Source organism: Phragmites australis, chromosome 8, assembly GCF_958298935.1.
Source record: "Phragmites australis chromosome 8, lpPhrAust1.1, whole genome shotgun sequence".
Classification (NCBI taxonomy): Eukaryota; Viridiplantae; Streptophyta; class Magnoliopsida; order Poales; family Poaceae; genus Phragmites; species Phragmites australis.
Window position 1 is genome coordinate 9,372,438 of NC_084928.1, and position 27,755 is coordinate 9,400,192.

Below are 27,755 nucleotides of genomic sequence, written 5' to 3' on the forward strand. Positions count from 1 at the left end.
CGCACGCCCGGTCATCCGTCACGATAAATGCCCTGGCAACGGGCGCCGTGGAGAGGACCCACCGGGCAGCCGCAGAGTGACCCGGCGTGCCCGCCCTGTCTTGTTCCCCTGCCACAGCAGCGCGGCAGACGAAACGCCTTGGTCCTTACGACGTTATCCCGAGACAGGCCGGATGGCACGGGACGGGACCCGTGCAATTAATAACCCCACGCCTCTCTGCCAGAACATGGTAGGAACTGACACTGAGTGCGGTGGGAGCAGTTGGAGGTGACAGGCCACACACGCTCTTTAAATACGACCTCGGGCCTTTGACTGGCTGACACCTCATCGGTGGGCCCCTCGGGGGCCTCCACCAGGGGGCTTTCTGGGTCGTCAGGGTACCGAGTGCTCGGGGGTACTGTTCACCTCCCCGAGCACTCTCTCCCGAGAACGCCCTTTCTCGTCCTCGGGGGACCGAGTGCTCGGGGGGTACTGTTCACCTCCCCGAGCACTCTCTCCCGGGCACGCTCGTACGGATCCTCGGGGAACCGAGTGCTCGGGGGCTGCTGCACGCAGCCCCGAGCACTCTCTCCTGGAACTTCCTTCGGTGAGTCCTCGGGATACTTGGGTGCCCGGGGGCCTCGGCCGGTGGCCCCGGGTATGTTTCTCCCGGTACTTAGCTCTCCTGGTCGTCGAGGGACTAGGGTGCTCGGGGGCCACCGTATACCTTCCCGAGCACTTTCTTCCCGGTACTTAGATTTCATGGATCATCGGGGAACTGGGGTACTCGGGGGGGCCACTGACTGTGGCCCCGAGCGCCTTCTCCCGAGACTTGATCTTTTCTCATCTTGCAGGAGAGACCCCGTGGGATGGTGCCATGTGGCGGATGGCTGGTCTGGCCTCGGGATTCGAGGACCCTCGGTTCCTGATATACCGACAGTAGCCCCCGGACCCATTGGCAGGCAATGGCCCAGAGTTTGCAGATGGGCCCTTCGTCGCCAACGAGGCTGAGGCCGATACTGACGCCACGTGGCGAGCATCCAGAGGGTGGTCCCGCGGTTCAGGTCCTCCGGACGACCCAACAGGAAACTGAATGGACGCGCGTCCACACAACTCCCGAAGGGTGTGACAACAAGACGGGCGGCGTGTGATGACGGAGCAGGCGGCACGCGCGGCAGCCGCGCAAATCGAGGAAAATACGCCTGGCAACCGCTGACACCGCACGACCCGTGGGAGACTCGCCTGGCGGTTGTGTCGATCGAGGAAACTGTCCCGCCGAGTGCGCTGTGGCAGGAGACGTTTGAATTCCCTGGGGTATAAAAGGAGGAGGGGAGCGAACTGCCCCCCTCTTTACGCCATCTTGCGATCCAGCTCGTGCCCTCTTTGCGCTCCTGAGCCCTAGACTCTCCTTAGGCGATCAGAGCACATTCCCTTCTCCACCGTCCAGATCATCCCCCGCCCCGACAAAATGCCAAGAGCAGGAGGAAGCCGCCGCGACAGGACTCCCGACAGCGTGCTGCCGGAGTCCCGCCTGTTGAACGAGAAGGCGGCGGAGAAGATTCGGAAGTTGTTGGTCCCCGAAGGCCAGCAGGGGGCCTCGGTGGTGACGCCGGTGAGCTTCCCGCCGGCGACGAACCACCCGGGGCACATCGTCCTCTTCACCTCCTTCGTGGTGGCCGGGCTGGTGCCGCCGTTCTCAATGTTCTTCCTCCAGATCCTCAACACCTACGGGATCCAGTTGGTGCACCTCAGCCCTAACTCCATAGTCATCCTGGCGGTCTTCGCCCACTTCTGCGAGATGTTCGTGGGGGTGCCACCGTCGGTGATGCTCTTCCGGCATTTCTTCGCGCTGCGGTCGGCCGGGAAGAAGAGGGGCTTCTCCACCGCGGACGTCGCTGGCTGTTGCAGCTTCCGGCTGTGGGACGGCCTGGGGGAGCAATACATTCCCCAGGTGCTGCGAAGCAAGTGGGAGGAATGGCAGCACGATTGGTTCTACATCGATGTCGACCCCCACGACCGTCTGACCCTGCCGGAGGTGGCGGCGGAGCCCCAGAAGGCGACCTGGGAGGTGCCGCCGCCGATGGACGCGCGGCTGGAGCCGGTCTTGGAGCACATCGGGTTCCTGCGCGATGCCAGGCTCACCTCAGTGATGGTGGTGGCGGACTTCTAGCGCCGTCGCCTGGCGCCCCTACGGGAGCGGGCCCGGCCTTGCTGGCTTTACACCAGCCCCGAGGACATCACCCGGACCCAGATCAGCGAGGATTAGGACCTGGGCATGCCGAAGTTGAGGGGCATGCTCCGGTTGGTGACCGGGGTGGATGATCTGAGCCGGGCGGAGCTCCCGTGGAAAGAGATGGCGCTCTGTGCCAATCCTGACCGGGTGGCGATTCAGGCGAAGCTGCCGGAATTCGACGCCCAGGGGCTGGTCGACCGGCCGAGGCGTCGAAGTCCCGAGGCCACCAAGACCCCCGGGGTGGATGAGGCGGCCGACGAGGAGGCCGCAAGCGGCGAGCCGCAGGCCAGCAGTAGGGCTGCTACGGGCCGTAGCCGCCGCACCGGAGGAGGAGGCGCCGCCGGCAGCGGGGCAACGACGGCGCCGGAGGACCGGGGAAAGCGCCCCCGGCTCTTCATTCCTGTGCCAGAGTCCACGTCGTCGTCATTGCCAGGCGAGGGGGGAAGCCGGGACGGCCAGTCGTCCAGCACGGGGCCTTCGGCGGGGGCGGCATCTGCGGTTCTGGAACCGCACCTTAGTCTGCTTGGGCCTGATTCGGCGCCCAGAGACCATGCGGCGACCCCGCAGAACCCCCAGCGGAAGAGAAGGAGGGAGGACTCCGGGCCAACGCCACCGAGCCCGGAGTTCAGGATTCCGACAGCAAGGTGGCAGTACTGAAGACCCACAACCACGTAAGTTTCGTTCTCCATTCCTCTCTTGATCCCATTCTTCTCTTGCAGGCCGCCTACGGGCGCCGCCGAGAGCCAGGGGCTGCCGGAGGCGCCGAGGCCAGCGCCAGCCCGCGAGCCGAGCGCGCCCGAGCCGAGTGCACCGGCGGAGCCAGGGCTGGCAAGCGCGGTGGCAGAGCCGGGGCCGGCGGACACGGTGGTGGAGCCGGGGCCGGCGGACACGGTGGTGGAGCCGGGGCCGGCGGACGCGACGGCCGAGACAGAGATGCAGCCGCCACCCGAGCGTTCGGCGCCGTTCGAGCCCGCCACGAGCGCGTCGAGTGCGGGGCGGGTGACCGCGTGGCAGTTTTCGGGGACCCCGAGCCCCCCGGGGGAGGCTCGCAGGGGACCCAGCGCCCAGCCGCCACCCAGCCAACCCGCCGACCCTCTCCCGGTCGTGCTTGGGAGCGCCCAGGAGGTGATCGGGCGGCTGGAGGCGGCCGTAGCGGAGGAGATGGCGCAGCGAGAGGCGGAGCGCGCAGCTCTGGCCACGGAGAGAGCGCAGCTTACCGCGGCTTGGCGCGTTTTTGACTCCCGCCTTGCCACGGCGCGCGCCGCCAACGAGGACGAGCAACGCGCCATGGAGGAGGGCCGGAAAGCCTTGGAGGAGGCCCGCGCGGAGGTCACGCGGGAGCGGAAGACTCTGGAAGACACCCGCGCGGAGGTTGCGCAAGAGCGGGAAGACGCCGCCAGCCTGGCCGAGGCATCGCGGCAGCAGGCTGCCGGGGCCCTCGCTAGGGAGAGGCAGGCGCAGGAGCGGGAGGAGGCGACCGTGAACCGCGAGAGGGCAGCAGAGACCCTCCAGGCGGACCTAGCCGGTCAAAAGGACGGGGTCGATCGGACCCGCGCCGAGCTCCAATACTGGGCAGAGGAGCTCCAGCACGTCGAAGGGGAGCTCCAACGCCGGGAGGAGGACGTCGCGATTCGGGAGACCGACGCCGAGATAACGACGGCGGACTTGGGCGCCCGGGAGGATCTGCTGGCCCGCCGGGAGGCGGAGGCTGCCGAGGCAGCGGCGGCCGATGCTGCTAGGGAGGAGTGGGTCGCCAAGTCCGTGGCAGAGCTGGCTGCCCGCGAGCAGGCCCTGTCCGCCTTGGTGGGGCAGGTGAAGCTGGCTGAGGGCCAGGCACCCGGCGTTGGCTCTGCCGGTGCGGCCGGGGGCCAGAGGCTCGAGGAGCGGCTGCGGACCACGACAGAGGAGCTCGAGGCCGCCTCAGTCGAACGGGCCAGCCTGCAGCTGATGCTAGAGGACATCCTCCAGCGGATGCAGCGGTCCGTGATGGTGGCCGGGCTCGGGCACATTCTCGTGGAGGAGAAAGGGGCGGGCCCCGGCCGGTTCGCCCTAGGCTTCCAAAAGGTCTACGAGCACCTCGAGGCGCTGCCCCAGGCCGTCCAGGAACTCGTCGCCCGGGAGGGGCGTGGCTAGGCCCAGGCAGTGGCCGAACACGTCCTGGTTTGCTACTGGAGCCGGGACCCAAACTTCCCGCTGGAGCCAGCTCAGGAAGGGGTGGTCGAAGCCGAGGAGGAGGCCGCCCGGGAGGCAGTTCGGAGTACCGCCATCGTGGTGGCGGCCGGCTTCACGCGGGAGGCACCGCTGCCCCTAGTCCCGAGGAGCAACAGCGAAGGCTCCGGCTCCGACTAGGCTTTTTTGTAGTAGTTTTTTCTTCTTCTTTTCTTTTTGACTTGATGTAAATATGGGAGTGATCCCTCAGAAACGCTGTCCCTTTTTTGTGAATATAATGGAGGCCTTTCTTGGGGGTCGCAACTCCAGTATTCTTCTGAATGCTTGGTGTAGTTTCTGCTGTTTTCACTTGATGCCCCGAGGAGTACTCAGTCGGACCGACCCCGACCTTTCCTTCCCTGAGAACGAAATCGCCCCGACCGTCCTTCTCGGTGCGTTCAGCCCCCGAGCCCTCGCGAGTCCGCAACGGCTAAGTCAAAAGACAAAGGCACGAACTTCCTTGCTCGGGAGATAGATCGATCCAGCACGGAGCACGCCATGACTGGTGAACACTTTTCCACCTTGCGACCACTCAGCCAGTAGACTGGAGACACGCGCAGGCGGGAATGCGACCAAGAGTCCCCACGGTTCGGTGGTGCCCAGGCTTAGGACGGACCGGACCAAGCACCGACAGCCCGTCCCTGGGGCCTAGGCTCCGGACTACTCGAGCGGCTCGAGCGATAGGATTACCCGGGGCACCCAGGGACTCGGTAGTGCTCGGGGCCCTATAAGCGGACCGAACACCACGACCACCATGAAAGTCTTCGATCGGACATTACCGCACGTACGGTACACCTTTCGACGGATCGTTCTGTCGTTCTAGGAAAAAGTGGATACGCGGTAGGGTTTTGTGCGCGAGGAGACCATCTCACCGAGCAGATTAGAGTACGAGGGCCCCCGAGGATGACTCGGGAACAAAATATTATTGAATGTAAATTCGTCTGAATTTAACCACTCACCGGACAGCTGTCAGCCTTTCGGCCAATCGATCCAGGAGGGGCACGCGCTCCGAGCTCGGGGTGCCCGGGGACTTGGTTCCCGCGGCCGGGGCGCCCGAGCACCAGGGGGCGCATGAGGAGCCCGGGGTCAGGCGATCTCGACCACTTATGCCTGAGCGGTAGGACCACCCGAGGACCCTTAGGGCCGAGTAGCGACCTAGGCACTGAGGCCCTCACGGTCGAGCTGCTTTTACTTTTGATTGTCGATCTGTTGACTTGAGAAAAAATAGAGAAATTCTTTGCTTGGTGCGCTCTGTTAGTGCGGTACTCATTATAGACTGCTCCCGTTTTTGACCCGAGACCTCTCGAATACCCAGACCGGCGGACAAGAGCAGGCAGAGGCATAACCCAGAGGTCCTATGGTTCGGTGGCGCCTGGGTATGACAGACCAGACCGAGCACCGACAGCCCGCCCCTGGGGCCTGGGCTCCAAACTACTCAAGCGGCTCAAGCGATAAGATTACCCGAGAACCTCAGGGACTCGGTAGTGCCCGGGAGCCTGCCACGACACCGAACACCACAGCCTACCACATCAGACGTAAGTCAGCAGCAACTGACTACGCGCATACCGATCGGGATTCTTTTATCAGCGGGGAAAATGAGAGAGCGAACTTTTCTCGCACAATCGAGCATCTCACCAGACAGATTAAACATATGGAATCCAGAAAAAAGAAATTGACATAGGATTGCACATTGATACACATACTGTATTGACAATTTTTTTACAAGGTTGCGTGACTTACCCAGTTAGTGGTAGCCCCCGATCAACTTGGGTGGGGGCAAAGCCCCCGGCCTGGTTGACCTGAGCCGCGAGCATGGCCATCTACGGGTAGAACTTGCGCAGGTGCTCGATGTTCCATGGGTTGGGGAGCGGCTGCCCATCTTCTGCTGCCAACCGGAGAGAGCCTTCTCGTGGGACACCGATCACGGTGAAGGGGCCTTCCCACATAGGGGACAGCTTATTCCTTCCTTCGCGCGACTGGACGCGTCGGAGAACTAGGTCCCCCACCTCGAGAGACCGAGCCCGGACGTGGCGCTGATGGTAGCGCCGCAGGCTTTGCTGGTAGTGGGCTGCTCAGATGGCAGCACGCCGCCGGCGCCTCTGCTGCTCTTGCTCGCCTTCGGAGTAGGCATGCACCCGAGGGGAGCCTAGAGTGAGCTCGGAGGGGAGGACCACCTCGGTGCCGTACACGAGGAAGAAAGGAGTCTCCCCGGTAGCGCGGCTTGGCGTGGTCCGGTTGGCCCATAGCACGGCAGACAGCTCGTCGACCTACCCCTTCCCGTTCTTTGCGAGCACGTTGTAGGTCCGGGTTTTGAGCCCCTTTAGTATCTCCGCGTTGGCGCGCTCGACCTGCCCATTGCTCCGAGGATGAGCGATGGAGGCGAAGCAGAGCTTGATGCCGTGGTCTTCGCAGTAGTCCCCGAACAGGGCACTTGTGAACTGAGTGCCGTTGTCGGTGATGATCCGGTTCGAGACACCAAAGCGACTGGTGATGCCGCGGATGAACTTGAGCGCCGTGTTCTTGGTCACCTTGATGACTGGGACCGCCTCCAGCCATTTGGTAAACTTGTCGATGGCGACGTAGAGGCACTCATAGCCCCCGATTGCTCGGGGAATGGACCCAGAATGTCCATCCCCCAGACCGCGAAAGGCCATGATAGGGGGATGGTGTGAAGAGCCTGAGCTGGCTGGTGAATCTGCTTTGCGTGGAACTGGCACGCTCTGCAGTGCCGGACCAGCTCGGAAGCATCATGGAGGGCTGTAGGCCAGTAGAAACCTTGCCGGAAGGCCTTCCCGACCAGCGTGCGGAACGATGCATGGCCACCGCACTCGCCCTCGTGGATCTCAGCGACAAGCTCACCGCCTTCTGCCCGGGTGATGCATTTCAGGAGAATGCCGCCTGTGCTACGCCGATAGAGATCCCCATCTACTATGGCATAGCGTTTGGACTGCCGAGCAACTCTTTCGGCAGACGCCTCATCCCCAGGGAGGAACTTTTCCTTCAAGTACCCTCGGATATCGTCCATCCACGAGGCATCTTGAGAACAATCAGCAAGCGCAGCGCACTCGCTGGACGGCGGCACCCTGACGGGGCTTCCCACTGAGGGCGCCGCCGGGGTCCCCTGAATTGAGTTTGAGGTTTCCCCTTCGCCCTGTTCGGCAGGCAGGACAGAAGGCCGTGTGAGTCTTTCTTCAAAGACTCCGGCAGGGACGCGCGCATGGGAGGAGGCCAGGCGGGAGAGGTCATCGGCCAGAGCGTTGTCGCGGCGCGGGATGTACCACAGCTCCAGGCCGTCGAAGCGCTTCTCCAGCTTCCTGACTGTCGCCACGTACGCCGCCATTTGAGGATCCGTGCACTGGTACTCTTTGGATACCTTGTTGACCACCAGCTGGGAGTCTCCCTTGACCAGGAGGCGACGAATCTCGAGGCCCACCGCAGCTCGGAGGCCAGCGATGAGACCCTCATATTCCGCCATATTGTTGGATGCGCGGAACCGCAGCTGTACGATGTACCGGAGTTCTTCACCCGTTGGGGAGGTGAGAACCACTCCGGCCCCCGCGCCTTTCAGCGAGAGGGAACCGTCGAAATGCATGATCCAGTACCCGGGCGCATCGTGCCCGGGATATGTGGAGATTTCTTCTGGGACGACCTCAGGGACGGGCGTCCATTCTCTCACGAAGTCAGAGAGCGCCTGGCTTTTGATCGTCTGGCGGCTGACAAAGTGCAGGTCGAAGTCCGCCAGCTCCACCGCCCACTTGACTACACGCCCAGTGCCTTCTCGGTTCCGGAGGATGGGCCCCAGTGGGTACGTGGTAACCACCGAGACCTTGTGCGCTTGGAAGTAGTGACGCAGCTTCCGAGAAGCGATGAGCACGGCATAGAGCGGCTTCTGCGCCTGGGGGTACCTTGTTTTTGCCTCCCGGAGGACTTCACTGATGAAGTACACCGGTCGCTGTACCCGGCGGGCCCGGATTACGGCCTCACCCGAGGGCCTGCTACAGCCCCCAGGCTCGGTGACGTGGTCGGGGCTGACTGGGTGCTCGGGCTCTACTCCCTGGTCGGGGAGAGCCAAGTGCTCGGGCTCGACCCCTTGCTCGGGAGGAGCCAAGTGCTCGGGCTCAACCCCCTGCTCAGGGGGAGCCATGAGGACGGGGGAGTGCCCGGGGGTGGCCGGGAGCTGGGACCCAGCACCTGACCCCGTGCACTCATCGCGCTCCACCACCAGCACCATGCTTACGACCTGAGGGGTGGCCGATACGTAGAGTAGCAGTGGCTCGTCTTCGGACGGGGCCACCAGCACGGGTGGTGAGGTGAGGTACTTCTTCAGATCACGGAAGGCCTGCTCAGCCTCCGGCGTCCAGTCGAAATGACCGGTCTTCTTCAGAAGCTTGAAGAGGGGGAGCCCCCGCTCCCCAAGTTTGGAGATGAAGCGCCCGAGGGCCGCCATGCAGCCGGCGAGACGCTGAATCTCCTTGAGTCGACCCGGGGGTCGCATCTGCTCGATGGCCCGGATCTTCTCTTAATTGGCCTCGATCCCTTGGCTGGAGACCAGGAAACCGAGGAGCTTGCCCGCCGGCACCCCGAAGACGCATTTTTCGGGGTTGAGCTTCAGGCGGGTGGTGCAGAGACTGTTGAAAGTCTCGGCAAGGTCTTCAAGCAGGGTGGCGCGGTGTCGGGACTTGACCACGAGATCATCGATGTAGGCCTCGACGTTGCGGCCAACCTGCGAATCAAGGGTGATGCGGATACCGCACTGGAAAGGAGACCCAGCGTTGCGCAAACCAAAAGGCATCGACATGTAGCAATAAGTCCCCACCGGGGTGATGAAAGCAGTTTTTTCTTCAGCCTCTACGGCCATGCGAATATGGTGATAACCAGAGTTTGCATCCAAAAAACACAAAAGATCACATCCCGCGGTTGCATCTACAATTTGGTCTCTACGGGCAAAGGAAAGGGATCTTTGGGGCAAGGCTTGTTTAGATCGGTGTAGTCCACGCACATGCGGAGCTTGCCGTTGGCCTTCGGGACGATAACTGGGTTCGCCAACCACTCGGAGTGGAGGACTTCTCAGATAAATCCGGCATCAAGGAGCTTGCTGACCTGCTCACGGATGAACTCCAGGCGCTCGGGCGCCTGCCGCCGGACCTTCTGCTTTACGGGCGTGCATCCGGACGCATAGCCAAGTGGTGCTCGATCACCTCCCTAGGGATCCCGGGCATGTTTGACGGCTGCCATGCAAACACGTCGGCGTTAGCCCAGAGGAAGGTGACGAGCGCGCTTTCCTATTTGCCGTCCAAGTCACCGCCGATTCGGATGACCTGGGAGGCGTCTTCGCCCACCACGACCTCCTTCGTAGGAACGGAGGCATCGGCGGCGAATCGGGGTTTGGATGAAGAGGGTCCCGGGCCCCCTGCACAGCCTTCGACCTCGGCCTGAGCTGAGACCAAGGCCAGGTATGACTACTCGGCGCAGGAGACGGCACCGCCGGTGTTGGCGGTCACGGAGATGGGGCCTACTGGGCCCGACATCTTTACCGTGAGGTACGCATAGTGCGCATCCATCATGAATCTAGCGAGCGCCGGGCGCCCGAGGATGGCGTTGTAGGGGAGGGGGAGCTCCACGACGTCGAAGAGGACACTCTCCGTGCGGAAGTTATCCTGACTCCCGAAAGTCACGGGCAGCTGAACCTGCCCGAGGGGCAGGGAGTGCCCAGGTGTCACCCCGCAGAATGGAAGCGACGGCTTTAGGCGCCTGGAGGGCACCTGCAGCTTCTCGAAGGCCTCCTTGGAGAGGAGGTTGAGGCCTGCGCCCCCGTCGATTAGCACCCTGCCGACCCTTACATTGCAGATGGTGGGGGACACTACCAAGGGTAGTCGCCCCACACCTGCAGTACTAGCGGGGTGATCGGCCATACTAAACGTGATCGGGGCGTCCGACCATCTCAGGGGCCTTGTGGCCTCTTCGCTCGGGGTTGCCGAGCATACCTCGCGCCGCATGATCTTGATACCGCGCCGTGAGGAAGGCGTATAGGCGCCTCCGTCGATGAAGGCGACGGTGTGCTCGGGCTCCTAAAAGCCGAGCTCTGTGTTGTCGGGAGCGGCTCCAGCATCGCCTCCCCCGCGGGACTCATCACGCTCCCTTTGGCGCTTCTCGACGAGGCCCTTGACCGTACGGCACTCCGTGAGGTCATGCCATCTGGTCTGGTGGATTGGGCACCATTTGCCTAGCTCGGGCCCCGCAGGGGCGGGGGCCCTTGCCGGAGCAGGAGCCCGGGCGGGGGCCAGAGCCCTTGCGGGAGCCAGAGCTCTCGCGGGAGCCAGAGCCCTAGGAGGGGCCCGGGCCGGGGCTCTCGCGGGTGCAGACCGTCTGTCGGCGGCCGCCCGGCGTTCTTGCCGACGGTCGGGCTCTTGGGCCAGCCTATGGGCGAGGCCCTGGGCCGGCTCGACGGGGACGGCCTCGCGCCTCCTTCTCTTTTTCTTTTCCCGCCTGTCGGAGCGGGAAGAACTTGGTTGATCGACGGCGGGGCGCTCGGGGCGCGCAGCGTGCCAAGCCCGCGCCTCCGCTGCCTTGGCGCACTTGTTGGCCAGCGCGAAAACTTCCGCAATAGTCTTGACCTCGTGCGTGCCTAACTTCTCGAGCATCCGCTCGTCGCGGACACCCTGCCGGAAAGCAACGATGACAGCGTGGGGGGTTATCCGCGGGATAGTGTTGCGGTCTTGGCTGAAGCGCTGAATAAAGCGCCGCAGCGTCTCCCCCTCCTGCTGCTTGACGGCATGGAGGTCGCACTCCAGACCGAGGCGCGTGAACGTGCCCTGGAAATTAGCCACGAATTGGTGGCAAAGATTATCCCAGGAGCTAATAGACCCTGGGGGTAAGTTCATGAGCCAAGAACGGATAGAGCCCCTCAAGGCAACATGAAAATAGTTAGCCATCACCTTTTCGCTGCCACCAGCCGCTTGGACGGCAGTAGTGTATATCTGGAGGAACTCAACGGGGTCGATGGACCCGTCGTACTTCTCCGGCAGCTCGGGGCGGAACTTGGAGGGCCATTTGACCTGGCGGAGCTCGCTAGTGAAGGCACGGTAGCTGGAGCCGTACCCTGTGGCGCGGGTGGCGTTCTTGGGCGGTGAACACCGACGAGCCGGGGAGCCCCGGCGATCATAGGCCGGCAAAGAGGAAGCCTGGTCCTCAGCTTCGGCCTCCTGCCAGATCTCCCACTGGCGCTCGAGAGTGACACGCGCGTCTTCGAGGCCCCTCCGCTCGTTGAGACGCAAGCGGAGGTCCTAGGCTCCGGATGCGGCCAGGGGGGCGGCGCTCCGCCTGGAGGCCCCCCGGCCAGTGCGAACGTTACCCGACGATGGGCCGGTTCTAGCGGCGCCACGCTGGGTGGTGGCGCGGGAGCTCTCAGCCAGCACATGGCGGCGAGCAGTGCCGACCAGGGCGGCAACCTCTTGGAGCCAGCGGCCATCCGTGGTTTCCTTGGTCGCCTGAACTGGCGGATGCCTGAGAAGAGCATGTGCTGCAAGCAGCGCGCTCCTGGGGCTGGCCTCGCCGAAGGCGAGCCTACGCCGGAGAGGCGCCCGGCGCTGTCCAGATGCGGACCTGGCGGCTGGAGTCTCGGCCACCGGCTGGGGATCAGATGGTGCACCGGCGACGGCGGCGGCGGCCCTGCTGGGCCCAGCGCCCTGGTCCCCTTGGGAGGGGAACGCCGCGCGCGCAGATCGCGGCTGCTGCTGGGACGCAACAGCGGCTGGGGCCTCCTGTGCGAGGGGCTGCATTTCCCCGCTGGAACTGGAGCTGGAACGCTGGAGGCGATGGCCACCGGCCATTTTTTCTGCAGAAGGAAACAAACGAACAAATTCAGGGATGCTTCCCCCCTACCTGGCGCGCCAGCTGTCGGAGGATTAACTCAAGTCGCAGGGATCCCGAGAGACCCCTTTTTAGAGATTCGGCCGGGGGGATGATCCTGAATACGTTCGTCGGAGAAATAAATGGGAATGAATGCAACGACCGGTGGTGGTGTGGTGACCTAGTGCAAGAAGAAGTAAATGCACCGAAATTTAGACAGGTTCGGGCCGCACGGGGGCGTAATACCCTACTCCTGTATGGATTCTATAACTGTCCTCAGGAAGTTCCTCAAGGATGTTGCTGGTTACAAGAATCTTGGTCTATCTAAGAGCTTGGGGCTCCCTGTTCTTCAGCTGGGACTGGGCTCAGCCTTTCCTGCCGTGTTTCTCTTGCGCTGTGTTCTTGTCTATCCGTTGCCTCTATCCGTCCTCTGTGTGCCTACCGTTTTTTCTCTCTTGTGCCGCCAGCTGCTTTAAGTACCCGCCGGCCGCAGCGTGCCCCGAACGGAAGGGGGGCACGAGTTCTGAGACACCATAAATGGAAAGGGCGTCATCATTTCCTCTGGGCAAAGTGACCGGGGGTGGAAAATGCGTCGCACGCCCGGTCATCCGTCACGATAAATGCCCTGGCAACGGGCGCCGTGGAGAGGACCCACCGGGCAGCCGCAGAGTGACCCGGCGTGCCTGCCCTGTCTTGTTCCCCTGCCACAGCAGCGCGGCAGACGAAACGCCTTGGTCCTTACGACGTTATCCCGAGACAGGCCGGATGGCACGGGACGGGACCCGTGCAATTAATAACCCCACGCCTCTCTGCCAAAACATGGCAGGAACTGACGCTGAGTGCGGTGGGAGCAGTTGGAGGTGACAGGCCACGCACGCTCTTTAAATACGACCTCGGGCCTTTGACTGGCTGACACCTCATCAGTGGGCCCCTCGGGGGCCTCCACCAGGGGGCTTTCTGGGTCGTCAGGGTACCGAGTGCTCGGGGGTACTGTTCACCTCCCCGAGCACTCTCTCCCGAGAACGCCCTTTCTCGTCCTCGGGGTACCGAGTGCTCGGGGGTACTGTTCACCTCCCCGAGCACTCTCTCCCGGGCACGCTCGTACGGATCCTCGGGGAACCAAGTGCTCGGGGGCTGCTGCACGCAGCCCCGAGCACTCTCTCCCGGAACTTCCTTCGGTGAGTCTTCGGGATACTTGGGTGCCCGGGGGTCTCGGCCGGTGGCCCCGGGCATGTTTCTCCCGGTACTTTGCTCTCCTGGTCGTCGGGGGACTAGGGTGCTCGGGGGCCACCGTATACCTTCCCGAGCACTTTCTTCCCGGTACTTAGATTTCATGGATCATCGGGGAACTGGGGTACTCGTGGGCCACTGACTGTGGCCCTGAGTGCCTTCTCCCGGGACTTGATCTTTTCTCATCTTGCAGGAGAGACCCCGCGGGATGGCGCCATGTGGCGGATGGCTGGCCTGGCCTCGGGATTCTGGGACCCCCGGTTCCTAATACACCGACAACGGGACTCTGCCAGGAGAAGCTAGAGAATCAGATTGTCTCACTCACAAGGATTGAAAGGTACGAGATCGCTCGATACATTTTCTCGATGCTACTGTTTTCATGACTAAATAGATCTGTGAACACTAGCCCATATCAATGAACAATAGCAAATAGATCTATAGTATCGTGTAGCATCATCGCTTTGAAAATCGATCACATGAACAATAGTGATCGCAACAGTAGCAAACATATCGCATCTCATTGGTGGGGCCCACAGCCACCACCGAGCACCGTCGGCTGGCAAACAGGTGGCCAAACTACCATACAGAGATTAGAAACAAAGAAAAAAAAGGGGGGTGCTTCACGGTACCTCACCGACAAGAAGCCAGCACGCTCGCCGCATCACCACCGACGGCATGTAGCCGGCAAAGTACATGATGGCTCGATGGCCACCGCCACAAAAAGGCAAACCGCTGGCATGAAGTCGGCGGCCTTCTCCACCGTCCCCCATCACTCGCTCCTGCTGCCTCCACCACACTGCTGCCTTGAAGCTGTTGTACCGCTGAACCATTGCCGGATCTCTGCCCGAAGTAGCCCCACCACCGGCATGACGCTGGCGGCCTCGTAGCTCCGCCGCGTCGCACGCGCCGCCGGACCGAGCGACGCTGCAGCCCCAATGAGCACCGTCGCGCCGCCCCGCACTGACCCTCACCGGCGCCACCGCGCACCGGCCACCGATGCTGCCACGATGCTGCCTCGTCGACCTTCGCAGCTCCCGCATGAGCGTCGCCACCGCGTGCTGCCACTCGCCAAATGCGCTGCCCAAAGCACGTACGTCGCTGGGCCACCGGGCTGCTCCAGGTGCGTGTCGACGTCACACGCCTGCGCCCGCTGGACCGGAAGCCGTCGACGCCTCACGCCCGGAGCTGCCCCGCCCAGCCAGCGTGTTGATCACCCTGTACGGCGTCGTGTGCTGCCAACCGACCACCAGAAGAAATGGCGGCTAGGGTTGGAAACCCTAGCCACCCCTCTCAAATATGCGAGCGATGTTGGGCCAGGCCGGCTAAAAGATTAAGCAGGCCGACCCATGGGTAAAACGGGTGGAAAAAGAAAAAAAGAAAAAATAGGAAAAATCTATTTTTTTTACGTTTAGCCCCATGGGTTTTATCATTAATTGAGCGTAGTCCCTAAAATTTTATGTTTAGGCCCCTGGATGTTCTGAAAATTATCCAAACGCTCTTTTTTTGCATAGAAGTACCCCTAGAATTTGAATTTTGTACCTGTTTTAGCAATATGCGGTACTTAATTCAGTTATTATTGCTTCTATATTGTTAATTATTATTTTTACTATTTAAATTGCTTGCTATGCATTTAAATTCAGTAAAATTTAAATATCGGAAAATTTGCATTAATCCAATTTAGCAATATGATGCAACTTTACTAGTAGTAATGCTTGCGTTATTAAATATGTAGATGGCTCGCATCACAAACAAGGAGTTCGCTGAGCTAAGTGTTGATGGCCGCAACTATCTCACTTGGGCATCGGATGTCCGGATTGTATTGGGAGCGAAAAGACTCAGCGCTGCAATTGTCCTAGGAACAAGTAGTGCAATGGTTCCCACGAAGGATGAGAATGATTAGACACTTTATTTTCTCTGCCCCCATCTCTCTCCCACTTTGAAGGATGAGTACATGGCAATGTACCAGCGCTAAGGCACTATAGGAAGCACTGGAGGAGCATTTTGAGCTCCTTAAGTACACCATCAAACCTCTCGCAGAGCAAGAATGGGTCTGGCTCTGTTTTTATGACTTCAAGTATGTCAGAGAGTACAACTCCGTGTTGCACTGCATTTGCACACTACTGTGTCTGTATGAGAAAAAGATTATAGAAGAGGAGAAAATTGAGAAGACTCTCTCCACTTTTCACCCAAATACAGCAGAGTCCGCAAGCAATCACCGTCAATTGAATTATAAGAAGTATCCTAAATTGATTGATGTGTTGCAACTTCATAAAGTTCATGACGAAGTCATAAATAAGAACTATCCCAACCGCAAGGGAAGAGTAGTGGTCTAGAAGTCAATCACAGCTCTTTCAAAGCGCGCAAGAACCGTAATAAGAAGCGGAGAAATGCATGAAAGAAAGTGATGACAGACAAAGTCAAACATGGTGATGATAATGGCAAGACAAAGAAAGAAGTCAAACCATATGGTGAGCAGAACCAGACATGCTATAAGTGCGGTGTTTGGGGTCATTGGTCCCGAATCTACAAAGCACCAAAATATGTTATGGAAGCATACCGGAAGAAAAATAAGGAGCAGCGAGAAGCACACCTCACCATTGCAGTGGGGATGGAAGTGGACAAAGCAACATTAGTTAAAAGGAAAGAATCTCACATGGAAGTTAATAACGCTCCCGCACTAGAAGTGAAAGACCTCCCAATAAAAGATGAGGAGGCCTCTACTTTGCCCTCCTCCACTGTCATAGATGATGTCATAATGGATGAAGCGGAAAATAAAGCCATTGAAGATGAAGTGGTCGGATATTTCACATACGCTATCTAGAATTACAGTAATTAGCCATTTACTTAGTTGTTGAATTTAGAAGGATTGAGTGAATAAATATAAGCTCTAGAAGAGCAATCTTAGCTGCAAATAATTTTTTTGATAGTTAATAAAGCATTTAGTCTTGTTGCTACTTTCTCGCATGTGAATGATTGAATGCTTTATTTATAGAATATGTGTGGCGTCCGCATAGAGGAAGTGTGTATTATGGATAGTGGAACTACAAACACCATCTTAAGAGAAAATATGTATTTTTAGTCTATTAGAAATAGCTCTGAAAAAGTAATGACTGTTACTGGTAGTGATAAATGCATAGTAGGTTCTGGAAGAGCTATGGTCATACTACCTATGAGAACTACTTTGCACATTGAAGAAGCATTGTTGTACCCTGAATCTACAAGGAATCTCTTAAGTTTAAAAGATATTTGGGCTAACGGTTTCCATGTAGAAACTGGTGAAGAAGATGATATGGAGTACCTATACATCACTAAGCGTGATAATGAACTGAGAATACTAGAAAAACTCCCCTCCATGAGCAGTGGTTTGTACTACACTCGCATTAGGGCACCTAAAGTGTTCACTACCTTGAAGACTATGGTTCGTAGTGCAGAATTATTCTCCCTATGGCATGATAAATTAGGTTACCCTGGTCTTAGAATGATGAGGAACATAATTACTAACTCACAAGGTCATGATATAAATGTGAAGAATTTCCCGAATATGAAGATTTTGTATACCCTGCATATGCTACCGGAAAATTGATAATAAGACCGTCTACCTTGAAGGTACAAGATGAAATCCCTGCATTCCTGAACCGAATCCAGTGGAGTATTTACGGTCATATTCAGTCGATTTCTGGCCCGTACTTTATGGTATTAATAGACGCATCCTCGAGGTTGTCGCATGTATGTCTATTATCTACTCGTAACCATGCCTTTGCAAAGTTGATCTCGCAGATCATACAAACCAGGAATAATTTTTTGAATCATCGAGTGAAGTCCATTAGAATGGACAACGCTGGAGAATTTACTTCTAAAATGTTCTATGATTATTGCATTGCTATGGGAATTAAAGTTGAACATTCTGTACCGCATGTTCACACTCAAAATGGACTAGCCGAAGCGTTGATAAAGAGAATAAAGTTCATTGCTAGACCGTTGTTGCAGCACTGTAATTTGTCTGCTATATGTTGGGGATATGCAGTCCTATATACGACATCCCTTATTAATTATAGACCATCCTCTTACAACATTTATTCACCTATGCAACTAGTGCAATGGGTGATTCCAAAGATTTCCTATTTACACAAATTTGGATGTATAGTTTATGTTCCAATACCGCCGCCACAACAAACTACTATGGGAACTTTGCGGAAAGTTGGAATATATGTCGGTTATGAGACTGCATCTATAGTCCGATATTTAGAACCAACAACTGAAAATCTACATACGGCCTGCTTCGCTGACTGCATTTTTGATGAAAATAATTTTCCGTCATTAGGGGAAGGAAATATACCCTTGGATAAAAAATGTCAGAAAATTATATGGCAGGCTGAAGGAATTACAACACATGATCCTCACACTAGTAAAGCAAATGATGAAGTACAGAAAATTATCGATTTACAGAAATTAGCAAACAATCTGCCTGATCATTTTTGTGATTTGAAGAGCATGACTAAGTCGCATGTGGCTGCACTCAATGCACTGGAGAGGGTAGAAGTACCACAGGAAGGTACCCCTCATCTTGTCCTAGGAGCTCCAAAAACAATAAAATGACAAGAAATTCGGTTTCTCAAGTCTCAAATAGCCAGAGCTGTCTGACGAAAGTGAGAAATAAGAGCTTATCATAGTCGATCACAAGAGTACCCTAAAGGAAAATGAAGGGGAGGCAGTTGACACCTGACGACGGTATAGAACCTCAGGAAGTAGGCATACCAGATTTGAATCTTCCCACACAGGAAAAAACTAGCAAAAATGCGCACGCTGAAATTGATACTGGTAAACTAAATGACCTTACTCCAACAGTAAAAAATTATGAAGAGCAAGATGAAGAAGCATTTGAAAGTGTAACCAATGATGAAATAGCAATAAACTATGTGAATTTAGGAGAATCCTGGAATAGAACAACCACAATAGTCGATACATACTTCACAAACAAAATTGCCACAGTTATAGATCATGACATTGAGCCTGCATCGCTCATGCAATGTAGAATGAGGTTAGATTGGAAAGACTGGCAGAAGGCAATAACAATTGAACTATTGTTTTTGAACAAAAGAGAGATTTTTGGGCCAGTATACCACATATCTCCTCGTATCAAGCCAGTAGGTTACAAGTGGGTTTTTGTTCATAAGAGGAATGAAATTGTGAGATACAAAGCATGAATAGTGACATAATGTTTCACTCAATGACCAGGAGTTGATTATGAAGAAACCTATTTGCTGGTGATGGGTGGTATTACCTTTAGATATTTCATCTCAATGGTAGTCAATCTGGAGTTGAAAATAAAATTGATGGATGTTATGACCATATATCTTTATAGGAGCCTAGATTCGGATATTTATATGAAGGTACATGAAGGAGTACCATTGTCGAATCTGGATAAAGAAAATAGACACAATTATAGCGTATAGTTAAAGAAGTCGCTATATGGGTTGAAACAGTCAGATAGAATGTGGTACAATTATTTGAGTGAATTTCTTAGAAAATGAGGCTACACAAATAACATAGATTGCCCTTGTGTATTTATAAGAAGGTCTTATAATGGATTTTGCATAATATTTGTATATATAGATGTTCTGAATATCATCGATACAAAAGAAAAAAATAGAATAAGCAAGTTCATACTTGAAGTTTGAATTCGAAATGAAAGATTTGGGTAAAACCAAGTTTTGCTTGGGCCTGCAGCTAGAGCATGTGGCGGATAGAATCTTTGTATATCAGTCAAATTACACTCAGAAGATTTTAGAGCGGTTTGATTTTGAAAAATTATTTCCCGCTAAAACCCCCATGGTCGGAAAATCATTGCAAGCAGATCAAGATCCATATAGACCTAGAGAAGAGGGGATGAAGTATTGGGACCGGAATTCTCATACTTAAGTGCAACAGGTACGGTGATTTATCTGACTAATTGCACTAGGATAGACATAGCATTTGCAGTAAACCTACTTGTATAATATAGTGCAGAGCCCACTAAAAGATATTAGAAGAGCTTGAAGGATATTCTACACTACTTGCAAGGTAGCAAAGATCTGGGACTGTTCTACAGAGATAATCAGGACCTAAGTCTGGTTGGATACACAGATGCTGGGTACCTATCAGACTCGCATACAATGAAATCATAGACTGACTATATTTTCCTATGTAGTGGAACTATATTTTTTTAAATCATCAAAGCAAAATCTTGTATCTACTTCGACAAACCGCTTAAAATAATATCTTTATATAAAGCCACACAAGAATGCGCATGATTTAAAAGAGTGGTCAATCATATCCAACAGTCATATGGTTTGAACACTACTAACACCCCTACCATTATTTATGAAGTTAATACTATAAGTGTCGCACATGCATAATCGAGATATGTGAAAAACAACTTAACGAAGCATATTAAACTCAAATTCTTTTATGCTATTGAATTGCATAATATGAATGAAATAAAAATAATACATACCAAGTGTAAAAATCTTGCAGATTTATTCACTAAATCTCTCTCCGCATCTAGTTTTGACAGATATGTTTGTTGCATTGGGATGATGAGACTTAGAGAGTTACACATTTCAGAGGGGAATTTTCGTATAATACCAATATAAAGAATTAAATCTTAGTCAAGAAGATTAAGTACCTAAAGTGAATCATGAAGATTATATGAAGTATTTTTGGGTGAATTGTACTCTTTTTCCCTGAAGTAAGTTTTCCTGAAATTTCTCATGTTAAAGTTTTTAATGAGACAATTTGTGTGACCATGTCGCGAGTTATGTACTCTTTCTCTCAATTTTTCTCACTAGGGTTTTGTAAAGTTCTGATAAGATATATGCACTTCACGAGAAGTATCCAAACGGGAGTGTTAGGAAAATAGAGTTTCATAAGTACGTCTCGATCTCTTGAAAGATTGATTTTATCTTTTAGAAATTTATATACAGAGCGTCATGGCTTATTATAAATAAAGATAAATAAAGAATAGATAATTTTTTTTATATTAAAATTTTCTTTTACAATTATTCTCACGTAAAATCACTAAAGCAGCAATTTCTTTAACACAGTCTAAGACCGAGGCAGACAACAAAATCAAACCCCCGTTCCTCCGCGACCCGAACCGGCGAGACCCCGAAAGCCCACACACCTCCGGAATCTTCTGGACGGAACCGGGCGGCCGAAAACTTTTGCCACTCCAGCGCAACGCGCCGCTCCGGTCGCCCGATATAAACTGAAGTCCAAAGCCCCTCGAGCTTCATCCCCCGTCCAAAACCCTCGCCAAATCTGAGATCCCGACGCGACGCGACGCGAGACCCTAGCGGATCGGTCAAGGCGGCCATGGCGATCATCTCCGATTTCCAGGAGGACGAGGTCCCGCGGCAGCAGCAGCAGGCAGCGGCGATGGCCCGCGACGAGGAGGCCCTCGCGGCGGTGCTGGAGCGGAGCGGCGGCGCGCTGCCGTTCCTCCACGCGGCCATCGACGTCGCACGGCGCCGCTCCGACCTCTTCCGCGACCCGTCCGCCGTGAGCAAGGTCACCGCGATGGCGTCGGCCGCCAGGGCGCAGGTGGAGGCCGAGGAGAGGGCTGCGAGGGAGGAGGAGAGGAAGGCGGCCGAAGCTGAGAGGAAGGCGGCCGAAGCTGAGAGGAAGGCGGCCGAGGCGGAGAGGGACGCGAAGGCTGTGGCGGCACCAGCACCGGCACCGGCGGCGGAGAGCTCGGGGGTGACGGCGGAGCGGGGGGTGGAGAGCTCGGCGGAGAAGGACAGCATGGAGGTGGATAAGGAGGGGAGCAACGTGAGACGTGAGCACTCTTTTCTGTTGACGTAGTCGTTTAAAATTGTTTTTGCTGCTTCATTTTAGGGCTTTGATACTAAATGTGGTTCCAGTAATGCCGATCTCGCTTGTTGGGAATTGGAGGACTAGACCTATGGTAATTTAGTTAGTTCTTTTCTCCGCATGGACTTAGGAGGAGGCATAAACTTTTTGAGGAAAATTAGCTCATGGTCAGCTAGATTGGTTTAGATTAATGCTGTGATCAACTTGCTACTTTGGGACCTGTTCCCTGTATGGAGCACGATCCAGAATGAGCAGAAGCTCTCTATTTCAATTGATGAATTGACGGATGGAATTCTAATTAGGCTAGAACAGTTTTCAAGTTAGATCTCTTGAGATTTGTGGAGTTCACCAGTCTAAGAGGGAAGTACTTTCTATTACTCTCTTTACATTCCTGCTTCAATTATTTGACGAAAACCTGCTTCAATTATGTGATGAATTACAAATTGGCAGATCTCCTGCCCGTTTCCTGCAAAAAAAAAAGTGATGAATTTGCTAGATGTCAAAGTTATTCGATAGAGCCTCTAGCTTTATGAGTCCAATACTTTGATCGGAGGCGTTTCCATCCTCAGTCCAATTATTTATCATTAGAATGCCCCTAACGGAGTAGGGCATGTTTAAACTGAAATTTGTTGATCATATCAGTAGATGGCAAAAGCTTACCTTTCTATGTCAGCCTGTTTAGGGAATAATTACATCCATTTTTCATTGATTGGAATGACACTAAATTATGGTATTTATTTGGTTTATATCGAATCTCCATGGTCCATTGTGGTCTGGGAATGCTTCAATCTGATGCGTGCAATCGTTCAGTCTTCTACTTCAACTTTTTATCCAGTGAAACTATTAAACTTGCAATTGCTAGTTTTGTGGGCTTATTTGTAGTTTTTTTTCTTCTATTTGCCTCTGTGAAACATGAGGTCGACCCAGTTATCATTTATATTTCAATCTTGTACTTTTTGGAGATCTCCTAAGTGGCATCTCATTTTATGCCTGTCCTTCTAAACAGAACCAAATGCTGGCAATGGTCTTGATTTGGAGAAGTACTCCTGGACTCAACAGTTGCCAGAGGTTAACATCACTGTCCCTGTTCCCCAAGGAACAAAGTCAAGGTTTGTTGTCTGTGAGATAAAGAAGGACCATCTGAAGGTTGGGCTTAAGGGCCAGTCCCCTATCATCGATGTAAGTATCTGTGATTTATGGTATTCTTTTTGGTTGACAGCATTTTTCTGGTAGAACTATGTAGTTTTGGGTGCATGGTAGATGAAAAGATGTGCATTTCAACATGGTCTTCTAATTACAACCACTTTACCAGGGTGAGCTTTACAAGCCCATTAAAGTAGACGACTGCTTCTGGAGCATAGGTATGTTGCAAGTCATTTGCTGTATGCTGTGTGGCCACTTAAAATACTTTTAAATCCTAGACCCTTTACTGGCAGTAGTATCATTTCATTGTGATAACTTCTTCAGAGGATGGAAAATCGCTGTCTATATTGCTCACAAAACATAATCAAATGGAATGGTGGAAATCTGTGATAAAAGGTGATCCTGAAGTTGATACCCAAAAGGTGGAACCAGAGAACAGCAAACTCTCTGATTTGGATCCGGAGACTAGACAAACTGTGGAGAAGATGATGGTAAGATCTGCAAAAATTATGCCTAAATTATCTGATTGAACTCTTTTGATGCCTAAATTATCGGCTGAGCTAGATTTTTTCCTGACTTCGCAGTTTGACCAGCGTCAGAAGCAGATGGGCCTTCCGACAAGTGATGAAATGCAGAAGCAAGAAATTCTCAAGAAATTCATGGCTGAGGTAAGTTGCACCCAGTTACCAGTACCATCTACATGTATGTAGGTCTAACTTCCTATTCTACTTCCATGTATCTGATCGCACTTCTCATCACAGCACCCGGAGATGGACTTCTCGGGGGCGAAAATAGCCTGAGGTTGTTGGATCGAAGGCAGTCAACTGGTGGAAGGCGTTGGATGGAGAAACTGTGCTTCTACCGTAGTCAATATTGGTTGTTTAGTATGGGGACACTTCGACAAGTTTTTGCAGTGCTTCAGAAATACAATCTAGAACTGCGACTTGTTTCCTGAACCGATACAATGGCCGGATTCTATTATGTTTTGCGAGACCCGATTGAAATGTGTTGCTTCATAGCAGGCCATGTGCTGCTTTCCATTTGTCGTTTTTGTTAACAGTTCCGGTGTACTCGAAACGTGCTCTGCTCTTCTAAACATGATCCCTGACAATCTTATGCACTTTTTGACTTGTGCGCGCTAGCCATACGCGACAACGCTATACAAGTCAGCTTCGAACTCACGCCGATCGTTTCGAAAGTTCATCGAACTCAGCCGGTTAGATACCTGAATATACTTGTCATCTCTTATTTTTGTCTCAAATATTTTCGAAGGAAAAAGAATTCCCAACGAGGTTACTAATCTTCACTCAGCCCCATCACTTTTCTGGGCGCTGGATCCGTGTCGCGATTCATGCTTAGCAGGTCTTCTCTAACGACAGTGAGGTTAGCGTTGAATCCAGACCTGCTTATGGGGAACTAGTTGAATCTACTGTAGCAACACTGTAGTGCTGGATCTGACCGCTCCGTTTTCAATCCAGCGGTGAAAAGCAGAGCAAAGTCACATGCACTATCCTCCGATAGTAAGTAGATCACCGGCGGAGATGGGTTAGTTAAGGGGATGGCGGTGAGGCTAGCTGAATGAGAGGAAATAGGGGTGGGGGCAGAGGCTCTGGCTTGCGAGGTAGCTCGCTCACCGACGTTGAAGGAGAAACCGGCGAGCGCCAAGCAGTAGGGTGGTGGTTCGTGAGGCGGCGGCAGGAAGAGAGGTAGGAGTTCGGTGGAGAGGAGAGGAGACGTTGATGGCATGTCCAAATGCTAACTAGCTAGATCAATTAAAGGAAACTCACCCTTGAAAAAACTCAAAAAGATCGTTTAGATCTTGAGTATAACATGTGCTTTCTTTTGGTTGATATTTACCAATAATCTTTGCACGAGCACCTCCCATCCTTGAAATGGTGGAACCGGTTCCTGTCCCTGACCACGATCTCGCGCTCAAAAACGCGAGACACCAACTTGGTCGCCTCATGGCAGTCTCTACAGACCCGCAGGTTTTTGGTGATGCGCATCGTGTCGCCGGGCCTCGTGCACAGCAGCCCGAAGGCGATGGCCAGCTTCTCGCTGTGGTAGAGCAGCGGCGTCTCCCTCTCCTCCTCTGCGATGTCGTGCAGCACGTCCCTCGTGTCGGGCACGTAGCCCTCTACCCCGATCCTCCTCATCATGTCCTTGGCCATGGCGTACACCTCCTCCGCCCGAGGGTGGCACAGACTCCCGCACCGGAACTCACAGACCTCGCCGTCGACCTCAATCACGGAACGGCCGGCCTCCTTGCTCACGTTCCGTTCGTCCATCAGCCGTCGGACCCTGGCAACGTCCTCCCACCGGCCGGCGCTGGCGAGGAGGTTGGCCAGCAGCACGTAGCGCCCGCTGTTCTGGGGATCCAGCTCGATGACGCGCCACCCGGTAGCCTCACCCAGATCGATGTCGCCGTGAATCTTGCACGCTCCAAATAGTGCGCCGAGGACGCCAACGTCCGGCTCCAGTGGCATGTCGTCGATCACCTTCTTGGCTTCGTCCAGCAGCCCTGCTCTTCCATACAAGTCGACCATGCAGCCGTAGTGCTCCATCTTGGGCTTGATGCCGTATCTCTGAACGATGTAGTCGTAGTAGTGACGACCTTCGCTGACCATACCCGCGTGCGCGCAGGCCGTGAGCACGTTCACCAGCGTGACGTCGTCCGCCACCACGCCCTCCCTCTCCATCCGGCTAAACAGCTTGATGGCGTGCTCGCACCGCCCGTGCACCGCGAACCCACCGATCATGCAGTTCCACGACGTGAGCCCCTTCACCGGCAGGGCTTCGAACACGTGCCATGCCTCGTCGACGCACCCGCACTTGCAGTACATGTCGACTACTGCCGTAGCCAGCTTCTCGTCCATCTCAATCCCGCTCCGCTCCACCCACCGGTGCACCTCCCTCCCGCGCGCCAGCGCGCCGGCGCCTGTGCACGCCACCACCGCGCTCGCCGCGACGAACCCGTTCCCCTCCACGCCCCGCGCCCGCATTTCATCGAACACCTCCAGCGCGTCCAGGAACCGCCCGGCCTTCACGTACCCGGAGATCATCGCGTTCCAGGAGATGAGGTTCCTCTCGGGCATCCCGTCGAACACCTCCCGCGCATCTTCGACCATCCCCAGCTTGCAGAGCCCGCCGACCATCGTGGTCCACGACACGACGTCGAGGACGGTCTGGGCGGAGCCGCAGCCGCCGCTGCGGAAGACGCTGGAGGCGAGGTCGGGGCGCGCGTTGGCGAGGTATGCGGCGAGGAGCGCGTTGAGGGACTGCGCGTGGGAGTGGAATCCGAGCTTGAGGAGCAGCGCGTGGAGCTGTGCGACCAGGGGAAGCGGGGCCGCGGCGGGGAGGATGCGCGGGAAGGTGAAGTGGTCGGGGAGGACGGGCAGGGAAAGCATGAGGGCGAAGAGCCACGCGGCGTCGCGCGGCGGGAGGGAGGCGAAGAGCGGGTTGAAGAGCGCCGGGTGCGGGTCCGGGTGGTGCGCGAGGAGGCGCGCGGCGTAGGGAAAGTGGGCCGCGGAGGGGTCGCGGGCGAGGAAGGCGAGGAGGCGCCGCGCGTGGGAAGGGTGGGAGGCGAGGCCGAGGCGGACGAGCTGCGAGTGGTGCTGCCGCAGCTCGGCTATGGTGGTCAGCGGGATGGGGGTCGGGGCGAGGCCGGGGGCGGACATGGGCGGAGCTTGGAGAGAGCACTCGAGCAGCGCGGCCGGTGATAAGGCCGTGGGGCCTGCGCGATAGTTCCGTGCGAGTGCTCTCCGCACAAAGCAGGTACTCCTAGTATAGTGCCACAGCTTTATCCGCCCATCCGTTGATGATCGGACGGTCTAGGTTGCACAGCATTAACATGGGAACAATTGTCAAGGTTGGGGATGATGCTTATCTTCAACCCTGTACAGCCTTGCTTATGATTTGCTAATGTTCAGAATGAGTTATCTAATGTGAAAATATGAACGATGGTATATGTGCTCAAGAAAAATGAGTTTACGAAAATGCAATATCAAAATGCCACATAAAACAGTGTTACTAATACTTCTATTTTTGTTATGGACCATTCTTAAAATCTATTAGATTTGCCTAGTAATTTATTCATCTATTGCACCTGGGTTCTGTAAAATTGATCTAAATTTAGGCTGGGCTAAGAAGTTATCCAGCATGAAAAAAAGCCATTACCTATACGAGCTTATAAATTCCAGATATCAGCCTCATGTGTATCTTGAACTCGGCCGTGTACATGGAACCGGTGCACCTAGCTGATAGGTCGGTTAGGCTAGATAATCACCTGTTATGCAACATAATCGGTCCGATTATACTGTAAAACCGATGCTACGTGGATGACCGGTTCAGCACGGGTTACCGGTTTTCAAAACCTTAAAATACTATTTAAACATAGATATATGGATGATGATTTTTTTAATATATAAGAATAAATTATCCTAGACTCTACGTCCAAAGATATACACAACTGAAATAGAAAATGATAATTGTGCTAAATAAAGAGATGTGTGTTTTCTTCAAATCTCCGGTTATGAGTCTCATCTTTTAATGATGAAGTGTGGTTGTTACCTCATTGGGCTGTGGATAATAAGTTAGTGCTGTTTGCCTGTTTGGTTAGCCAGCAACTTGTTGATTTTTGGAGTTGGTTAGAAACAAATGGTCATTGAGGGCAAATCGGTTCCTCAATTAGTTGTTCTTATTTTCATTTTTTTTCTGTTTCTGCAGCATTGGAAGCGTCCTCTACGGGCGTGGGACCAAAAATGGGTGCTTCAAGTGCTTGATAATATTAAGGTACTTGATTGTGCTTCTCGATCAAGTGGAAATTATGTCGTGGTAATGGCGAATAGTGAAGCTTTATAGTGAGACAATTATTTAGCATTAGTGAGGCTTGTGCTGGTCTTAGTTTGTTGGTCTTCAGGGGTTCTGTGTTTTGTTTAAGGGATTGCATTGATGTCGAGTTTCATTTGGCTTCTCCTAATGTGGTAACTAGGGGTTTAAATTAATTAACCTAGGTATCTACTTACCCTTCTTAGTTTAATCAATAACACTAGTTTTTTTAAATCATGTAATTTTAAAAATATTATTAATTAAACTAAAAATGATCAATGAATACCTTTAAATTAATTAATTTGCACCCCAATGGTAACCTTGCATTGCCCTACTCTACGCATACTCTGAACTTTAGCTTGCAATGAGAGCCTGGAATGGATATAGTTCTCTTAATATCAATGCTCAAGGAAAATGAGTTTTTCAAATCAAAACA

The 27,755-nt window shown here is 54.2% G+C and overlaps 2 protein-coding genes across 2 annotated transcripts; one reads left to right on the plus strand and one right to left on the minus strand.

Moving 5' to 3' along the window:
* The first annotated feature begins 20,671 nt into the window (after positions 1-20,671).
* Positions 20,672-23,532, plus strand: LOC133926563 (protein BOBBER 1-like). Its single transcript, XM_062372557.1, has 6 exons — positions 20,672-21,314; positions 22,356-22,528; positions 22,662-22,710; positions 22,817-22,983; positions 23,077-23,160; positions 23,254-23,532. Exons 1-6 carry the CDS (start codon positions 20,852-20,854, stop codon positions 23,290-23,292), a joined length of 975 nt encoding a protein of 324 aa, XP_062228541.1. The 5' UTR covers positions 20,672-20,851; the 3' UTR covers positions 23,293-23,532.
* A 711-nt stretch (positions 23,533-24,243) lies between these two features.
* Positions 24,244-26,254, minus strand: LOC133926564 (pentatricopeptide repeat-containing protein At3g62890-like). The gene has a single exon (XM_062372558.1). The coding sequence runs from the start codon at positions 26,167-26,169 to the stop codon at positions 24,346-24,348; it is 1,824 nt and encodes a 607-aa protein (XP_062228542.1). The 5' UTR covers positions 26,170-26,254; the 3' UTR covers positions 24,244-24,345.
* Between the last annotated feature and the right edge of the window lie 1,501 nt (positions 26,255-27,755).

Bases quoted from the DNA above. Each gene is read 5' to 3' on its own strand.
- LOC133926563 (XM_062372557.1), top strand. From the start codon at position 20,852: ATGGCGATCATCTCCGATTTCCAGGAGGACGAGGTCCCGCGGCAGCAG. The intron at 21,315-22,355 runs GTGAGCACTCTT...CCTTCTAAACAG, and splicing joins GGAGGGGAGCAACGTGAGAC to AACCAAATGCTGGCAATGGT. The intron at 22,984-23,076 runs GTAAGATCTGCA...CTGACTTCGCAG, and splicing joins AAACTGTGGAGAAGATGATG to TTTGACCAGCGTCAGAAGCA.
- LOC133926564 (XM_062372558.1), bottom strand. From the start codon at position 26,169: ATGTCCGCCCCCGGCCTCGCCCCGACCCCCATCCCGCTGACCACCATA.